Source organism: Primulina huaijiensis, unplaced genomic scaffold (assembly GCF_012295235.1).
Source record: "Primulina huaijiensis isolate GDHJ02 unplaced genomic scaffold, ASM1229523v2 scaffold32015, whole genome shotgun sequence".
Classification (NCBI taxonomy): domain Eukaryota; kingdom Viridiplantae; phylum Streptophyta; class Magnoliopsida; order Lamiales; family Gesneriaceae; genus Primulina; species Primulina huaijiensis.
In genome coordinates, this window is record NW_027357518.1 from 109,946 (window position 1) to 127,781 (window position 17,836).

The 17,836-nt window shown below is 38.1% G+C and overlaps 4 protein-coding genes and 1 pseudogene across 10 annotated transcripts; 2 read left to right on the forward strand and 3 right to left on the reverse strand.

Moving 5' to 3' along the window:
* Nucleotides 1-212: 212 nt before the first annotated feature.
* LOC140967992 (protein PAM68, chloroplastic-like) lies at nt 213-3,734 on the reverse strand (annotated as a pseudogene).
* Nucleotides 1,835-3,641, reverse strand: LOC140968015 (uncharacterized). The gene is made up of 5 exons (XM_073428850.1): nt 3,264-3,641; nt 2,618-2,716; nt 2,465-2,521; nt 1,961-2,071; nt 1,835-1,873 (listed from the first exon to the last, which is right to left on the reverse strand). The coding sequence occupies exons 1-5, from the start codon at nt 3,639-3,641 to the stop codon at nt 1,835-1,837; spliced, it is 684 nt and encodes a 227-aa protein (XP_073284951.1).
* A 777-nt stretch (nt 3,735-4,511) lies between the features above and the next one.
* LOC140967976 (cadmium-induced protein AS8-like) lies at nt 4,512-7,118 on the forward strand. Of its 7 annotated transcripts, XM_073428790.1 has the most exons (5): nt 4,556-4,641; nt 5,428-5,701; nt 5,935-6,181; nt 6,298-6,573; nt 6,728-7,118. In XM_073428790.1, exons 2-5 carry the CDS (start codon nt 5,552-5,554, stop codon nt 6,739-6,741), a joined length of 687 nt encoding a protein of 228 aa, XP_073284891.1. In that variant the 5' UTR covers nt 4,556-4,641; nt 5,428-5,551; the 3' UTR covers nt 6,742-7,118. The 7 variants fall into 7 exon arrangements, with proteins under 7 accessions (XP_073284893.1, XP_073284891.1, XP_073284896.1 ...); XM_073428792.1 differs by lacking the exon at nt 5,428-5,701 and having other exon boundaries at nt 4,512-4,641; XM_073428795.1 differs by lacking the exon at nt 5,428-5,701 and having other exon boundaries at nt 4,579-4,742.
* Nucleotides 7,119-8,238: 1,120 nt separating this feature from the next.
* On the forward strand, nt 8,239-8,730 carry LOC140967981 (agamous-like MADS-box protein AGL61). Its single transcript, XM_073428809.1, has one exon. The coding sequence runs from the start codon at nt 8,239-8,241 to the stop codon at nt 8,728-8,730; it is 492 nt and encodes a 163-aa protein (XP_073284910.1).
* Nucleotides 8,731-9,376: 646 nt separating this feature from the next.
* On the reverse strand, nt 9,377-10,118 carry LOC140967982 (disease resistance protein RPM1-like). Its single transcript, XM_073428810.1, has 2 exons — nt 10,079-10,118; nt 9,377-9,927 (listed from the first exon to the last, which is right to left on the reverse strand). Exons 1-2 carry the CDS (start codon nt 10,116-10,118, stop codon nt 9,377-9,379), a joined length of 591 nt encoding a protein of 196 aa, XP_073284911.1.
* Nucleotides 10,119-17,836: the final 7,718 nt, after the last annotated feature.

Sequence of the window (17,836 nt, forward strand, 5' to 3'; positions counted from 1 at the left end):
AAACAAAAAAATGTAACCTATATAATCGAGATTTATACTACTCTGCTCGCGTTCCTACATCTGCTGCTTCAGCTTGATGGCACGCTCGAGCCAGATTTAATCCAGTATTAATCCAAATTCGCGAAGACAATTATTGTGATCCATTAAACATTTGCATTTAAATCTAGTTCCGATTTTGAATATCTAAACATCGATGAGTTTCGCATCTCACGTGAATCTCAGAAAATTGAGTTAGAACATAGGGAGCCCATGAAAATATCACAATGAACACAAAAACCAGAAATCTAATAAACAAATCAGAAACATTAGAATCTTCAACCGCTCTAACTAAAGGGGATAGAATACGCATCCTACTTCTCTTTTGATCCGCTCCAGATCGACTGCCAGAAGACAGGCCAATTCTTTTTAGCCTCATTGCAACCAAAAAGAGAGCCTTCCCTCATTGGATCCCAGCTAGAAGACACAATTCCATAACTAACCCCCAAAAGAGCAGTCCCAAAGAAGAAAACGACACAATGAAGGGTATCCAGGTGGGAACATCAATTTTAAATCCCAGTTTGAGATGGTAAAAGAATGGGAAGAACAGTAATCCAATGAAAAGTGGGATTCCAACTGATAATCCCATCCTGCTCATCATTCTGTTAGTCACTATCTCTGGGGACTGGGATAACACCTTCTCTGTTATCCACTTCTTCATCATCTTCTTCCTCATTATCATCGTCACTCTCATAATCTTTCTTAGGTTTCTTGGATTTCTTGGTTGTTTTTTTTGGCCCCAAAGCCTTTAGGAGAGTTTAGAGCGGCTAAAACAGGATTAAGGTGTGTGAATTGGGATTGGTTTTTGGATGGGAGTGGACAAAGAATTGGGAATGGGATTCCTTGTTTGGTTGTGGTTAACGGAGTTGGGAATAGTAAGGTTAATGCTCTGGAATATGAAAAGGTTCCCATTACAGGAATTGGTTGGTGAATATGGTGTCCACCGATTTTGGAAACTGGAGTTTATCTGGTTCAAGGAAGGTGAGCACATTTGCCATTATGCCCCTCAATCGCTACGTGACTTTCTTGTACTCTACAAAACTTCGGGGTTAAATTGCGCTCTAACGAGTAATATTCCTTCTAAACGACAGTATTTCATTGAAAAACACCCATCTTTCAACAGTATCTACTAAAAGCCTAAAAAAAGGCATTACGCCTTAAATGCCTTGTTTAAAAAATCATGGATGGATGCTTTAAGCATCCGGTTTTTAGTATCAATTATCTGATTTTAAATCTAAAAGTATTTCAAGGTCAAATAATAGCCGAATTTAATCCGTAGATACATGGAATCAAGCAGGAAATTGCCATTTTTTGATTATCTAAAGTAAAAATCACTGCTCCTATCAGAATCAGGTTATTAACCATCGCAAAGAGTATAGTTTTAACGGACTCAACATTAAAAGTAGATAAGTTTTATGGACAAATTAAAAGCTGGTAAGATTGCTGCTACCGAAGATTCCAGATTGCCATTTCACACGCCTTCGTGCTACGATTTTGCATGCATTTAAATCCTGTCAAAAGAAATGCTTAGCGAAGGAACTTAATATATATATATATATATATTTTGGTGATAGATGACGAAATATTCCGTTCTTAAGGGCAACAAGAAGATAGAGGTCAGCGGTGAAAGACATCTGATGGACATGTCACATGCGAACAATTTACTAGCCAAATATCGTTCAGATTTTTAACTCCACACATTAGCTTTTATTTTATAGGATCACCATAAACTTAGATAGGAATTTTAGGTCTTCTAAGCTCAGGGATTCAAAATCCTGTTTTAAGTTCATAGATTCATTCAATCATCACTCGAGTATGAAACAAAAGACAGTTTAATCTGAAAAAAAAAGTATCAATAAATTTGAATAGAAGCACAATAACTCCAACAATAATGAGAGATAGATGACAAAGGAAATGTAATTACCTCAGAACTCCATTTATCAAACCATGGTGGATGAGATCCCATATCGGCTCCTAAGTGCAGCAATTCCTTTCTCACAAGTTTGTTGAAGCACAGGGATAGATGTTTCGCAAACTGAAATTTAAAACAAATTATAGGTAAAAGGAACTAGTAGCTCTTCAGGCTGCAGTAATATATCTTTAATCTTTATTGTATTGCACATCATCATTAATAATTCTAGCGAGCCACACTTTGTTCATGCAACAAGTTAGTGTACAAATTAGCCAGTACAGAATGTTTATGCAAGCTGTGAAGTGTAAAGGGACGGGTGTCTTGAATGTATGTATTAATTGTTAAATAGACTCCAATCTTACTAATAAAATTTAAAGAATCACACAACTAAATACTTTGATAGAGAAGAGAACAAATTTTAAAAAAAAACACACAATAGATGAGAAAACATCTTGTTGCGCTTGTAGTGAAATGGTAGGCAATGGTAACTAGACATGAAAGATTAGCAAATAGAACAAGCTTACGACGAGATGCTGTGGTTTGTGCTTCCGCTATAAACTCTGCATATGAAGCCTGAGAGAATACAACATAAGAGAAGAGTGTGACATTACAACTGCAGGGAAGGACTTGATGTCAAATCAGATGTCTTAAAAATAATCGCTTCCTCACCATCATTGCTTCTTGACCATCTTTGATTCTCTCAGAAATCTTCTCATATTCCTTCTCTGCTTCATCCATCACTTGCTGACATGCTTGGGTCTGCCTCTGCTAAGATGGTGAAAAGAGTAAGATAAAAATACATGTCAGGAATAATATATAATCGTCTGATGTCACTACTTACTGAAATTGCCCTTCAGTACAAGATCTTGCAAATAGAGAATATAGAAGAGTGGATCTTATTTATTTGAATAATCGAATCGTCGAATAAATTCAAGTACACAGACTCCTACAAGGTAAGCATTCTAAAAGAATTTTATGATCCGTTCACTCTCCAGATTTGTGAAGTAAGAAATACATTTCAATAACAAGGTACAGTGGTTTATGCTTCACTTGTTCTGATCAACTTTAACAGAGAGGAGATGCCAACCAATCATGCTTGCTAGTTGAGAGAACGCTATTGTAACAAATTACAACGACATTGTTAAAAAAAATCAACCACATTCTAAGTAAACTTTTTCTGCTGAGAGAAATTATCAAGAACGATTTAATTTCCAACAAGGACAACTGAAATCATAAACAATAAGCGAATGTCAATAACGAACACACATGAAGCTAAATATAAACGAGGAAGGTATCAGAACGAAAGCAGCCAGACCTTGTATCGTTTTCGGAGGCGAGACTGAGATGCCTCTATGTCCTTCAAAATTTCAGAATGCGACATCTCCAGCTTCCGCTTGATGCAATTCAGGTTCGAGGTAGCCATTTTTTTCAGATCACTGATCGTGCTCACGTTTTTTAGAGATTGCAACGTCTGAGGAGAAAGTCCGGTAGGATTCATCAGCTTTTCGTTCCTCTTATTCTTCGATGACGAGGCGATATTTTTCAGTCCATTGAGATTGAAGTCAAACAGTGTCTCCGGAGACTTCGCCGGTGACAGCGTGGGACTCCTTTCTGCTGCAGTGTCAGACACCGGAGTCGGCGGCGTAGTCAGATTCTTCGCCGCCGCTGCTTTTTTCGTTGTTCTCTTCCTCATTTTGCACTTCAATATTTATTTCCCGAATTAAGAGAGTGAGAGGAAGAGCAGGAGAATTTACCAGAGCGGGAAAGTAGAAGGTTTCAACTTTCGAGTGTTTTTTTTTTCAATAAAAACTTTCAAAGTACTTAATATCCGATCTAGACAAAAAAGAATGAATATAATCACGTTATAAAAAGGGGAAGTTGGTGAAAAATCCCCGATCAAAATATTTCTTTGGGTTTACTCCCTACCCACAAAATTGTGGTACTATGTCATACAAATTGTGGTACACTTCATGTGGAAATGTGGTACACTTCATGTGGAAATGTGGTACTAAAAAAGTACCTAGGGACTGAACACTAAAAAAAAAGACGGCTGGGGACTGATCCCCAATTTCCCGTTATAAAAAAATGTTGACTCTAATTTTTTTTTATTAATATCTGAAATTAATCTAATAAATGATCGAAAATATAATTCATTATTTAAATCTTATTGATAAATGTTATTATATAAAACTAATTAAACAATTAATAGATATTTTATCTTTAATTTTCAAAATTTCTTGTACATATTCATTTAGACTATAATGAAATTTGTTAGCTTTTTGTTGAGAAAAGCTGCCTCTCAGCCTTGATTTTTGAGAATAATAATTATCTTATACTTGATTTCGATTTACATGTTGATTTGAAAATTTTGAATATCTTATATTATTTAATATTTTCGATTTTTTTTAATATAATACCAAGATTTTGGAAATAAAATCTCACACACCTTAACGAAATAATTACATTTAAAAATTAATTTGGGTTCTCGAACCTTGGATGTACGTGGGCAGCGGGAACAAGGGCCATATGCTATGATTTCGTTCTATTGCATGTCACTGGGTCCCATAAGCTTAGATATATTAAAAAAAGGTTTTTCATTATATCCGCAAGATCTTGCGGTTGCGCTTGAACGGTGAACGCGACACATTAACACTCGCTTACCTCCGACACATGAAAACCCCGTCCAATTCCAGGTACTTTGAAGTTTGAATTCTTCAATGGCTTATTTTAATCATACCGGACTTATCGAAACGATTTTTACCATTTTTCTCTGGGTTTTTGCAAGCACGCACAGGTATGGAGTATATAATAAAAAAATTCTAATGTTTCTTTGTGCTCAGTTATGTTTTCGGAAAGAATTTCCATTTAAATTCGTCGGAATTTTGTTTAATCGACCATTTAACATATAGGTTTTGCCGCCGACTGTCTGCACGCGCCTGTGTATAACTGTATATGCGGACACACACACACACATATAATATATATATACAATGCATATATGTGAGTGTGAGTGTTTTATATCTGAATTAAAGTTTTACATGGCAAAATAGAGATTATTTTTATAGAGTGTTTATACATAAAGTTTAATGTTTTGGTCAATTTTTTTCACTTGTTTTGGTTTTGTGAATTTCAGTACACAGAAAATGGATTGGAGGGTAATTACATACAGTGAGAGTAATCTTGTTTTGCTCCTTGATAAACCGAGCTAGTCCCATTTGGTGTTAAATTGGTGTTAATTCATTGTAATTGTGAAACATGAGTTCCATTTGCAAGTCATGAGTTAGTTCCATATCAAGGCGATAATGGAGAGTAAATAGGGTACTAAAACTGAGTTGATAATAATTATAGGTGATTTCATCACCTATGAACACCTGACAGAATCCCATTAGAAATTTAGACAAAAAATTAATATTCTGCTTCTGTATTTTACCTGTTGATTTGTAATGAGTTTAACATATGGTTTTCTGGATGTATTGAAGGATGCCTTTGCATTTATTGACTAAAATTAACTGGTTCTATCATTCCAAGGCTTGATGCTCTTATGAATGCATCTTCGAATGTTGAATACTTCGGCAATATCGCACTTCATACTTGGGGCATGACATGGTTAGTTACAAGTCAATAAAAATGGGTGAATGCCAGAAGGCACGTGAGTCTGCGAACTTTCTCCCAAAGCATTCAGTATTGTCCTTGCCAAGTTTCTTTAATTTCAGCAAAGCTCAAGTTTGCTCAATACCTGATCAGCAACAGTTGGTACTGAAAAAAATCTGAAGCATAACGTTGAAAACACCACTTGTCGTGAAATAATTTTCTGAATTAGAAGTTATGACTGGAAGTGCGAAGCTTTCTTGTCACGAGTGTATTATTGTATTATTGAAGACACCACTTGTCGTGAAATAATTTGTGCACTTTGCTAACTTTTGATTAATATCCCACCGATTGCAATAATTGTTTCTTCGTTCTCTCCTTTTGTTTCTCAACTTCAGGTTAAAATGATTATAAAGAGCATTTTCAGGAGATATGAAAGATGGAACCCGGTGCATCCAACGTACGGAGCCTTTTGGGGAGCTGGAATAGGCATAGGTTGCGGCGTGGGATGGGGTCCTGGCTTTGGCCCTGAAGTAATTGGTTATGTTGGATCTGGCTGTGGCATTGGATTTAACGTTGGCTTCACTTTGCTTGGTTTTGGCATTGGCCTTCCAACCAATTACATATTTACGGTCCCTCATAATGGTACAATGCTCACATTTGAAACCCATCGTTTTGTCATTACAAATCTTTTATAGCTTGCTTTTATCAACATAAGCATGAAAAACCAGAAGAATATAATGATTTAATTGATGTGTTAGCTTTTATGGTGACAAGAATGGGAACATCGGAAGCTGCTCTGGCTAGAGGTTCACTTGCTAACAGAGCCGGTGAAGGAGTTAGCTGGGACGCAAGCAAATCAGGCATTTCCGATGTCCAACAAAATTTATTTGAATCGTTTTCTAGCTTCAAGTTTAAAAATCCACTGGAGAACGGACTGAATTTACCCGACATGAGAATCATGTTGATTTCCCGTTCAAAACCCAAACATGATTGTTTACAAAGACTTGGTGGGAGCTTGTTTCCCGGGGATAGAGGTAATACTCTATTTTCTACTCGGCTCCGTTGACTTTTGTTGCTAGAAAGTGAAGTGATATGTTACATTTTTTTTCAGTATTTCCGTTTTTTGAGAGAGGTTTATGTCAATTTATTTAGAAAGTGCATAGCGGTGTGACACTTTTTATTTTACAGGTTCGAAGAACTGACGGGAGTGAAATTCTCGGAATTCAGATTAGCTGCCTGTTTGGATATCAACACCAGTTCAAGGGAAAACATTTATTTGCTTACAGCATCATACGACAACAGTTTTCATTGATTTTAATTGTAAAATCGCATCTACGTATGAACCTCAACACAATCATCAAGCTGCGAAGCATGAAGAGTGGATTCAAGCCATAAAAGTGAATTAGCAGCTATCGGAGTCCAACGACACATGGTCCTTAGTTCCCTTAACACCCGGAAAACACTCTAGTGGCTCAAATTGAGTGTACCAAATTAAGTACAATTTGAATGGGTCTGTAGAACGATACAAAGCAAGAACTATACTTAATGGAAGGGTCTTGATTTTATTAAGACTTTTTCACATGTTGCAAAACTCTTTCATGTCAGGACCGCATGAGGATGTGGTTTGTCTCATTTAATAAAATTCAAAATTATTGAATCCAAGATCACATAGGTTTTGAGGCTTCGTCCTTGCTATTAGGTCAAGAAATCCTTGGGTTTTGTTTTGTTATTTTTTTTGGGTAAATTTTGGTAACAAGTTGAATAAGGAAGTCTGGATTTCGATTATTATTATTATTATTATTATTATTATTATTATTATTATTATTATTTCTTAGGGCGAAAATTTCCTTTACAGCGTCACAGTTCAAAGTTTGGAAATAATTTTCGTATACTGTTAATTATATTTTTATCCTATAAAAATGGACATTATTTAAGTAAATAAAAACAATTGAATTTCATTTTTAAAAATATTCCAAGTTTATGGGTTATTTTCAGATTTTTCAGGCTATTCTGTGTGGATCGGACGTAAAAATTTGTTAAAAGCTTATGCTATATCAGACTTATATAGAGATTATTAAATCACAAAAGAATTTGTGGTGTTTTCTATTTAAAAAAAAAAAAAAGAAAAAAAAAGATCAATGGTATTTGAATATAACTTTATATGCCCAAAAAAAGGTTGACATGCCTTGAGCGTTTTCTTTCGGGAAAGCAATTGATTGATATTAAGAGTTAATCCGTTCAAATATGGTAAACAGGGGATCACAATTTACAAGCCGTGTTTTTCGTTTCAAATTGCACTCCTTAAAATTTAAAACAACTGCTTTTTAGATATATTTTTATTTATATAGAATTGCAATTTATATTTTATCACTCAGATTTTCTAAATTCTATAATCAATTTTAGATAAAATCTAAAGTTCATATTTTGAAAGTATAAATGACAACGAATCTATCATCTCTTCTGATCAATCATAGATTTCCGCCATAAATTCTATAATCAATTTTAGATAAAATCTAAAGTTCATATTTTAAAAGTATAGATCACAACGAATCTATCATCTCTTCTGATAAATAGTAGATTTCCGCCGAAAAAATTGGTTGGAGTTCCCAATCAAATACGTACGTACGAACATATATATACGGCCAGTTTTCGTAGTGTCTGCGGCGGTCGTCTCGCTTCTCTGTCACATAATCGACACAATGAGCACAGAAAATAATGTAGTAGTGAAAGACAGCGAAAACCCAAGGAAACGAAAAGATAGAAGGGTGGGGATCCAGCTGATCGAGGACAGAGTTGGACTGAACACAACCTTCACAAAACGGCGGCTAGGCCTCTTCAAGAAGATTATGACCTTCTGCGAGAAATTCGACGCCCAGGTAGGGATCATTGCTTTCTCCACGTCCGGAAACCTCTACCTCCATGGTGATCCTGAATTCGATCCGCTTTTGAAGCGCTACCTTGCCGATCCTTCTTCTTCTGTGGCCATGGAGGGTGCGGTAACCCTGTTTGATGGATCGAGGATCCCCGAGAATCCCGCGCTGACAGATGTGGAGAACAGAATCGACGAGACGTTGGGGAAGGGGAGACCCGCATGGGATATGATTCTGGAGGACCTAGAGTTTAATCAACTTGAAGAAATTGAAAAGGCTGTCAAACTTAGGAAAACCAAGATTGCGGCGCGTGATGACTAGCTACATCGAGACCAGGGTTTTACCTTCTATGACAAATTTTTTTTTTTTCTGTTTCGTTTTGATTGATTAAATTTTCGGGTGTTTGGTTGAGTTTAATTCTAAATCTGTCACGAATCATTGATGTATTCAAGTGAGTTTTCGGTACGGTATTTTCGTGAATGAATCTTCCAACAATTCATTCACCACTTGTCAATTAAGCGATCGAGATTATGATTGTCATATGACTTTGAATTTTTTTTTTGTGTGTGTACAATCATATATTATCAAATAGGCATCAAAAAATAATTTATATACAACGAATAAGGGTTCTACCGCAGGCCTACGATAAAACAAAATAATATTGAATACCGGTGAGGCCAGAGCAGGGACTTTTTACTTCATTGCATGTACTCAAAGGGCCTTCCCCTAATTCTTTTCTGGGATGTTCATCACTTTTTAATAATCAACACTTTCTTATCCATGAATACTCGTAATTAGTTCTTCTGATACATGTGCCAAGTCCAGCCTTTCCAGATTTGTGAGGTATTCGATTCCTTGAGGAACCTTCTTCAGCTGGGCGCTTTGCGCAGACGCTTAAGATTTGGCATCACTTCCTCACATGTTATAATCTCACTTAGTTCTGGAAAACAAGCAAGATATATAGACTCTAAAGTCTTGAGAACCCTTCGTTGAAATTCAGCTGCTTCTTGTCATGGCTATTTGCGTTAATCAAAGTCACGCTCTCCAAGACAGGCAGATTACTGATATACGGAATGGGATCATTTGTCAGTTGGCTCCAGTGTAAGTGTAAATGCAGCACATTCGGAGTGATTGGAACCACTGAGGAACGGTGTTGACTGTTGAGTCTCCCTACCAAAGTGAGATTCCGAAGAACCAAAGGGACGGATGATAACTGTTCCACTTGGAGGTATTCATTTTCATCACTTGTCATCAAAAGGAGGCGGTGAAGACGCTTCATCTTCTCGATTGAGGCACACAAATCTTTCCCCTTTTCCGCTTTCAAATTAGTCAGCTCAATTCTTCTGAGTTGAGACAGTTCCCCGAGTCCCTTCACTATTTCCACATTTGCTTCAAGGCAATTCGCAACTTGCAAGTTCGATTCTTTAACATGAGTAAAGATATTGGGACTCTCACTCCTCTTATGTAAAGGAATTCTTAACTGGGGGAACCTCCATAGATGAGTAGATGCCGTAAATTCTTCAACCCTTCAATCAAATAGGGAAATTCCTTCACTTCTGTTCCTCGGATATCAAGCGTCAGCACAGATGCTTTAGCCTACCGACAGAATTGGGAAAATTTCTGATCCTAGTTCCTCTGAGACCCAAGTATCTCAAATTGAATAGCTTACCTATGGCTCTTGGTATGTTATCGATCATCGATCGGGCCATCCCTCAATTCTAGTACCCTTAATAATTTAAAGTTAGATGAAAGAGTGTCCAGGGGGAGGTTGTTAGGATCTTTAACATTGAAGGCGGAAAATGATCCAACTTCACTAATATCATGCCCAAACTGAATAGCTGAGTCAGCATGAATAGATATCAGGCGGGCTGTTATTTCATCTTTGAGATCTTGTGGATTACACAGATATGAAATGGTCTTTTTCCGCGGTGAAAAGAGCTAGCTCGGCATCAGGTCATGCATTATTCATACTTTAGGCCTCAAGAACTGTTACGCTTCTCGACTTGAAGAAGACATCTAGACACGAGTTCTTTCAAACAGATCTTTCCCACATCTTCTGGAGATAGACCTTTTCTTTCTTCCAAAAATCCTTCCGCCTTCCACATTCTAATCAATCTTCCTGCTCCAACCCAATGCACGGCAGAGAAACAGCAACAATACAGAAAGCAGTTCTTGAGAAAATATGGTAAATCTTTGAAGCTAATCAACATAACCTTTTTCATGTTAGGTGAGATTTTAATCCACCCACATTAATTAAAATATTAAAAATAACAACATCCCACATCGGAAGTTTACAGAAATTGCTGGAGGGAATTAGTTATAAATAGAGCTCAATTCCTTCAGTTATTGTATCTCAAAATCAAAAGCTTTTTAGCTTTGATAAATAGAGAGTGTATAGAAAAAAAGAGTGTATTTTTTTCTTGAGTGCGGGAATTCTCTTTGTGTGAGTTAGAGAAATTATTTTCTCGGTATACTCGGGTTGGGAGTGTGAGAAATATTGAGTGTATTGATGTATACACTTGTTGTAATATTTCTTCCAGTTATAAAAGTTGCAGTGCTCCGTGGACGTAGCCTATATTGGGTGAACCACGTAAATCTTTGTGTTCTTGTTGGTTATTTTATTCCGCATTTTTGGGTACTATTATCATCATGGTCGGCATCGCTTCGGGGGTGTAATTCCCCAACAACTGGTATCAGAGCCTTGTTGTGAAAATTCTTAAGAATTCTGAGTATGCTCTGTGGTTGCAGCTTTGTCTGATCTTCCACATCAGAAAAGATTTTTTAGATTTTTTGCTAAGGCTAGAGAAGTGATGGCCGGAGATGATGGATCGGGACCGGGAATCAACAAGTTCGACGGTACAGATTTTTTGTTCTGGCGGTTACATATAAGAGATTATCTGTACAGTAAGAAGCTGCATCAACCTCTATCAGGAAAGAAACCGGAAAAGATGGAGGATGATGATTGGGAGCTCCTTGACCGACAGGTTTTAGGTGTCATACGATTGACCCTAACAAAGAACGTGGCACATAACGTGGCGGAGGCCAAAACTACGGAGGAGATGATGACCATTCTATCGGACATGTACGAGAAGCCACCGGCAAACAACAAAGTACATCTCATGAAGAAGTTATTCAACTTGAAGATGGGAGAAGGTGCTTCGGTGGCAAAACACATAAATGAATTCAACACGATTGTATCCCAGCTGACATCGGTGGACATCAAATTTGATGATGAGATTAGGGCACTTATTCTTCTGGCGTCTTTACCAGACAATTGGGAACCGATGCAGGCAGCGGTTAGCAACTCTGTTGGAAAAGGAAAACTACAACTCAATGATGTTAGAGATCAAATCCTTGCTGAAGAAGTTCGCAGGAAAGACTCGGGTGAAGCAACATCATCGAGATCTGCTCTAAATCTTGATAACAGAGGAAGAGGCAGGAGTGGTGAAAGGAGTTCCAACCGATGGCGCGGTAGATCCAAGTCAAGAAATGGAAAAGACAAAAACATCTTTGAAAAGAATATGAAGTGCTGGAGCGGTGGTGAGACTGGTCACCTGAAAAAGAACTGCAGATGAATGAAGAATAATGCCAATGTTGTCACTGATGAAGTACATGATGCTCTGCTATTATCCATGGAAAGCCATGTTGATTCTTGGGTTATGGACTCGGGAGCTTCGTTTCATACCACTGGTGATCGCGATGTATTTGATAATTACATCGCTGCCGATTACGGAAAAGTTTTCCTGGCTGATGGAAAACCCTTGGAAATTGTTGGTATGGGTGATGTACGGATGAAGATGTCGAATGGATCTGTCTGGAAAATCAACAAAGTCAGGCATGTACCAAAATTGACACGCAATCTGATCTCGGTGGGACAGCTCGATGATGAAGGCCACAATGTGACCTTCGGGGATGGTTCCTGGAAAGTGAACAAAGGAGCCATGATTGTTGCTCGAGGAAAGAAAACTGGAACACTGTATATGACTTCCAGTTGCAGAGACACATTAGCAGCTGTGGATGCTGGAGCCAATTCAAGTCTATGGCATTATAGACTTGGACACATGAGTGAGAAGGGAATGAAGATATTGGTGTCAAAAGGAAAGCTACCAGAATTAAAGACTGTTGAACACCAACTATGTGAAAGTTGTATCTTTGGAAAGCAGAAGAAGGTGAGCTTTTCTAAAGGCGGTAGAGAACCGAAAGCAGCAAAATTGGAACTGGTTCATACTGATGTATGGGGACCATCTCCTGTGACATCCCTTGGAGGCTCGAGATACTATGTCACATTCATTGACGATGCGAGTAGAAAAGTTTGGGTTTATTTTCTGAAAAATAAATCTGATGTTTACGATACCTTTAAAAGGTGGAAAGCCATGGTGGAAAATGAGACCAACTTGAAAGTGAAGTGCTTACGGTCTGACAATGGTGGAGAATATGAAGATGCGTTCAAGAAATATTGTGCACAGAACGGGATCAAGATGAAGAAAACCATTCATGGTACACCTCAACAGAATAGTGTAGCTGAAATGATGAACATGACCTTGAATGAACGCGCAAGGAGCATGAGATTGCATTCTGGATTGCCAAAATCATTCTGGGCTGATGCTGTTAACACTGCAGCATATCTGATCAACAGAGGACCTTCGGTACCATTGGACTACAAAATACCCGAAGAGGTTTGGAGCGGCAAAGAAGTAAACCTTTCTTTCTTGAAAGTGTTTGGATGTCTATCCTATGTTCATATTGATTCAGCAAGCAGAACAAAACTTGATCCGAAATCAAAGAAGTGCTTCTTTATTGGTTATGGAGATAATGAGTTTGGTTATCGTTTCTGGGATGACCAAAATCGGAAGATCATTCGGAGCAGGGATGTAATCTTTAATGAGAAACTTCTGTACAAGGACAAGTCAGACATTGGAGCTGGAGATGAATGTCCTGAAGTCGAGAAGACTGATGAAGTGCCATTGACAAACATTCCTGTGAATGAATCGAAAACCAGTAACCAGGAAGATGAAGAAGAAACTGCACAAGATGATGACCCACAAACTCCGGTGATTGAACTCAGGAGATCTTTGAGAACCATTAGACCACCTGATAGATACTCCCCTGCACTTCACTATATTTTGCTGACAGACAAAGGTGAACCGGAGACTTATGAAGAGGCAATGCAAAATGATGATTCAACCAAGTGGGAGTTGGCCATGGAAGATGAGATGGATTCACTGTCATCCAATCAGACGTGGGAGTTGACAGAACTTCCGCAAGGCAAAAAGGCGTTACATAACAAGTGGGTGTACCGGTTAAAAGAAGAGCATGATGGTAGCAAGCGGTACAAGGCAAGACTTGTTGTAAAAGGCTTCCAACAACGGGAAGGAATTGATTACACCGAGATTTTCTCTCCGGTGGTTAAATTAACCACTATCAGGACTGTACTTGGACTAGTGGCGAAGGAAGACTTACATTTGGAGCAGTTGGATGTAAAGACTGCGTTTCTTCACGGTGACCTAGAAGAAGAAATTTATATGAAGCAGCCACAGGGCTTTGAAGTACGGGGAAAAGAGAGAATGGTATGCAAACTTCAGAAGAGCTTGTACGGTCTCAAACAAGCTCCAAGCCAGTGGTACAAGAAGTTTGATGGATTCATGAGTGAAAATGGATTTCTAAGGTGTCAAGCTGATCACTGCTGTTATGTGAAAAAGTTTGACGGTTCTTATATCATACTACTTCTATATGTAGATGATATGCTGATAGCTGGAGCTTGTCTGGAAGAAATTGATAAAATCAAGAAAGATTTATCAAAGGAATTTGCCATGAAGGATTTGGGTGCTGCAAAGCAAATCCTTGGAATGAGGATCTTCAGAGACTGGGTGAATGGATTCTTGAAGTTATCTCAAGAAGAGTACGTGAAAAAGGTGTTCAGCAGATTTAATATGGATGAAGCAAAATCTGTGAGTACTTCTTTGGCTAGTCATTTCAAACTAACCAAAGCACAATCACCATCGACGGAGCAAGAGCAGACTTGTATGAATAAGGTTCCTTATGCTTCTGCTGTCGGAAGCCTCATGTATGCAATGGTGTGCACAAGACCAGACATAGCACATGCAGTGGGAGTTGTGAGCAGGTTCATGAGTAATCCAGGAAAGCAACACTGGGAAGCAGTTAAGTGGATTCTCAGGTATTTGAAAGGTACTGCTAGTTGTTCTTTATGCTTCAGGAGATCAAAATTTGGCTTACAGGGTTTTGTCGATGCTGATATGGGTGGTGACCTGGATGGTAGGAAAAGTACTACTGGATATGTGTTCACATTAGGTGGTACAGTTGTAAGCTGGGTGTCTAAGCTGCAAAAGATTGTTGCGCTTTCGACTACTGAGGCTGAGTATGTTGCAGTTACAGAAGCTAGCAAGGAGATGATATGGTTGAAATCCTTTCTGGAGGAATTGGGTCAGAAGCTTGAAGATAGCACATTATACTGTGACAGTCAGAGTGCTATTCATTTAGCAAAAAATCCTGTTTATCATGCTAGGACAAAGCATATACAGGTTAGGTACCATTTCATCAGATCAGTGCTGGAAGATGGAGTCTTGATGCTGGAGAAGATTCCTGGAAGTAAAAATCCAGCCGATATGCTCACGAAGACGGTAACCATGGACAAACTGAAGTTGTGTTCAACTTCAGTTGGACTGCAAGTATAAATGGAGATATATGAGCTGCTGCACTGATGGTGTGAAAACATGATTGAAATCAAGTCTTCAACTGAGAGAATTGTTAGGTGAGATTTTAATAAATGTGGGTGGAGCCCACATTAATTAAAATATTAAAAATAACAACATCCCACATCGGAAGTTTACAGAAATTGCTGGAGGGAATTAGTTATAAATAGAGCTCAATTCCTTCAGTTATTGTATCTCAAAATCAAAAGCTTTTTAGCTTTGATAAAAAGAGAGTGCATAGAAAAAAAGAGTGTATTTTTTTCTTGAGTGCGGGAATTCTCTTTGTGTGAGTTAGAGAAATTATTTTCTCGGTATACTCGGGTTGGGAGTGTGAGAAATATTGAGTGTATTGGTGTATACACTTGTTGTAATATTTCTTCCAGTTATAAAAGTTGCAGTGCTCCGTGGACGTAGCCTATATTGGGTGAACCACGTAAATCTTTGTGTTCTTTTTGGTTATTTTATTCCGTATTTTTGGGTACTATTATCATCGTGGTCGGCATCGCTTCGGGGGTGTAATTCCCCAACATTTCACTTCATCTAGCATAGAATTGTTGCTGATATGCCAACTAAAACTCTCGTAAATTTCATTCTATTTTAGTTTCGACAATCTTCAGAAGCCATCAAGCGGCCAGAATTGCAAGAGGTAGACCCTCACACTTGTCAACTAATACCCGAGCTATATCCTCGAGTTCTGGAGGACAATTGCAACAAGTTTCATTGTCAAATGCCTTATTTATAAAGAGGGTACAAGCATAGTCCCTTGATAGGGGCCGAGAATGGAGGGCATGCCACATAGGAGTAAGATGCTATGTCTTCCTTTCGGGTCGTAACAGTAACTCGACTCCCCTTTTTTTTTATCTGGAAGGGAAACGCTTATCTCCTTCCACAAATAACTGCTCCACACATCATCGAGAACAAGTACCTTTTGTCTCGCGAGAAAGCGACAAGAGTCTGCACCAGCTGCGTATAAGTTTTCGTACTTGAGGTCACGGGCTTACAGTTCACTCTGGAATTAGAGACTTCGTTGATCATCTTGCCTAACATGTCCTCAATCACGTAATTCTGGGAAACATGTACCCACGCATAGCAATCGAAAGATCTTTTCACTGCAATGTTACTGAAGGAATTAGCTGCTAATGATGTCTTCCGGAACTACCCATGCCGACTATGGATATCACAGCACGCTGTTGCTCTCCATCTGTCAACCACTGCAACAGTTGATTGTCTTCTTCCTCGACTCCCACAAATTCAGGACCTTCAGGCTTCAACAAAGAAAGTTGTTTCTTCAATATTACTTGCATAATCGAGGGAGTGATGAGAATGGGGATCTTCCCCCACGTGACTCAGATAATATCTCTTGCTTCTCTTCGAGATTGCTTTGATCTCGTGTCATCTTCAAATCAGCGGCTTCTTTGTCTTATCCAGAACTTCTTCGGGAACAAAACAACATGGTGGAGGAACCCCAGAATTCCCTCCTGTTTCATGCTGTCCATACGGTACAAGAACTCGTCTAACACATCTTCGGCCTTGCTGCAGAGTACCTCACTTGCATCCCCCCCTTCGTCCGAGTCTCTGCGCTTTTCAGCATAACAAAGGAACGACTTCATGCTCTCGAGCTTGAGTTTGACCTTAGAAATCTGACGTCCAACTCCTCCTCCACTGCTGAAACTTGGTGTCTGGAGAAGGAGATTGATGCTTAATACTAACACATCTACAACAGAGCTCAGCCATATTACCTAATACGAAATTCTCAATTAAGTTTTTTTGTTCCATTGTTCCCTGTCTAGATTACTAACAGTATATATAACTGATGCTCGCCTGGAAAATAAGGCAAGTGCCTTAGTCTCTCTCATTCAACAAAAATTAGTTGGTACCCCGTACCAATGGACCACACACCATATGTTCTTGCATCTTTTTAAGTTCGATGGAATTATTGGATTAACAAAACCAGATAATTGCGGGCTAATAATTTGACTTTCCTTATGATAGTAATCAAACAACAAATGAGCACTCAAGATCATGTCTTAGAATGAATGGTAACAGACAAATTGATGTGAATGCCACTGTTGTAGTTGATTCAACCCCAATACAAATTGAAAAGCTCATGTCTAATCCTAAAGCTGCTTGGGAAGCCAACTTTTTCCCTTGCTAAAGTTAACAACTTTTAGAATGGCAAAACGACAGCTAATATCCTTGACTTAAGACTCCTTGAGCAACATGCTGTCCTACTAATTTACTCAACTTAAAACTGCAAAATTTGTACTTTGAAGAACTATACTTCAAGTTTGAAGATTTTCTGTTTCGGGAAAGAGGGAGAGGAAAAACTGTTTTCAAGTGATTGCCCACAGTTTGTGAACAACAAAAGACAGAACAAGAAACCTTGAAATTTCCTATTAATGTGCTTTCCATTAAATAACAGTCTCAAAAAAGTTAAATAATCTACTAACCCTTTCAACATATATGTCCAAATATCAATCATTCAGTACAGATTCCTAATTAGTTATTATTTGTTAGCCATCTATAATATCTTGAAATTTTTAGAGATTTTGAAAAAATTTATCTGTGACGTAGGAAATGTAGCATGAAGTGTAGTAGAGAATTTAGATCGGATTTGATACCTTACTCTAAGAAAAACCTGATCAAACAAAATTATTATTTAAAACAAAACGTTATTTATCAAATTTTCATCCATATATTTTCAAAAAAAAAAAAAA

Bases quoted from the DNA above. Each gene is read 5' to 3' on its own strand.
- LOC140968015 (XM_073428850.1), bottom strand. From the start codon at position 3,641: ATGAGGAAGAGAACAACGAAAAAAGCAGCGGCGGCGAAGAATCTGACT. The intron at 2,072-2,464 runs GTTCTATTTGCT...TTTAAATTTCAG, and splicing joins CAGCATCTCGTCGTAAGCTT to TTTGCGAAACATCTATCCCT. The intron at 1,874-1,960 runs GTAATTACATTT...TTTTTTTTTCAG, and splicing joins TTGATAAATGGAGTTCTGAG to ATTAAACTGTCTTTTGTTTC.
- LOC140967976 (XM_073428790.1), top strand. From the start codon at position 5,552: ATGGTTAGTTACAAGTCAATAAAAATGGGTGAATGCCAGAAGGCACGT. The intron at 5,702-5,934 runs GTACTGAAAAAA...TCTCAACTTCAG, and splicing joins TACCTGATCAGCAACAGTTG to GTTAAAATGATTATAAAGAG. The intron at 6,182-6,297 runs GTACAATGCTCA...TTGATGTGTTAG, and splicing joins ATTTACGGTCCCTCATAATG to CTTTTATGGTGACAAGAATG.
- LOC140967981 (XM_073428809.1), top strand. From the start codon at position 8,239: ATGAGCACAGAAAATAATGTAGTAGTGAAAGACAGCGAAAACCCAAGG.
- LOC140967982 (XM_073428810.1), bottom strand. From the start codon at position 10,118: ATGGCCCGATCGATGATCGATAACATACCAAGAGCCATAG. The intron at 9,928-10,078 runs GTAAGCTATTCA...GAAGGGTTGAAG, and splicing joins TAACATACCAAGAGCCATAG to AATTTACGGCATCTACTCAT.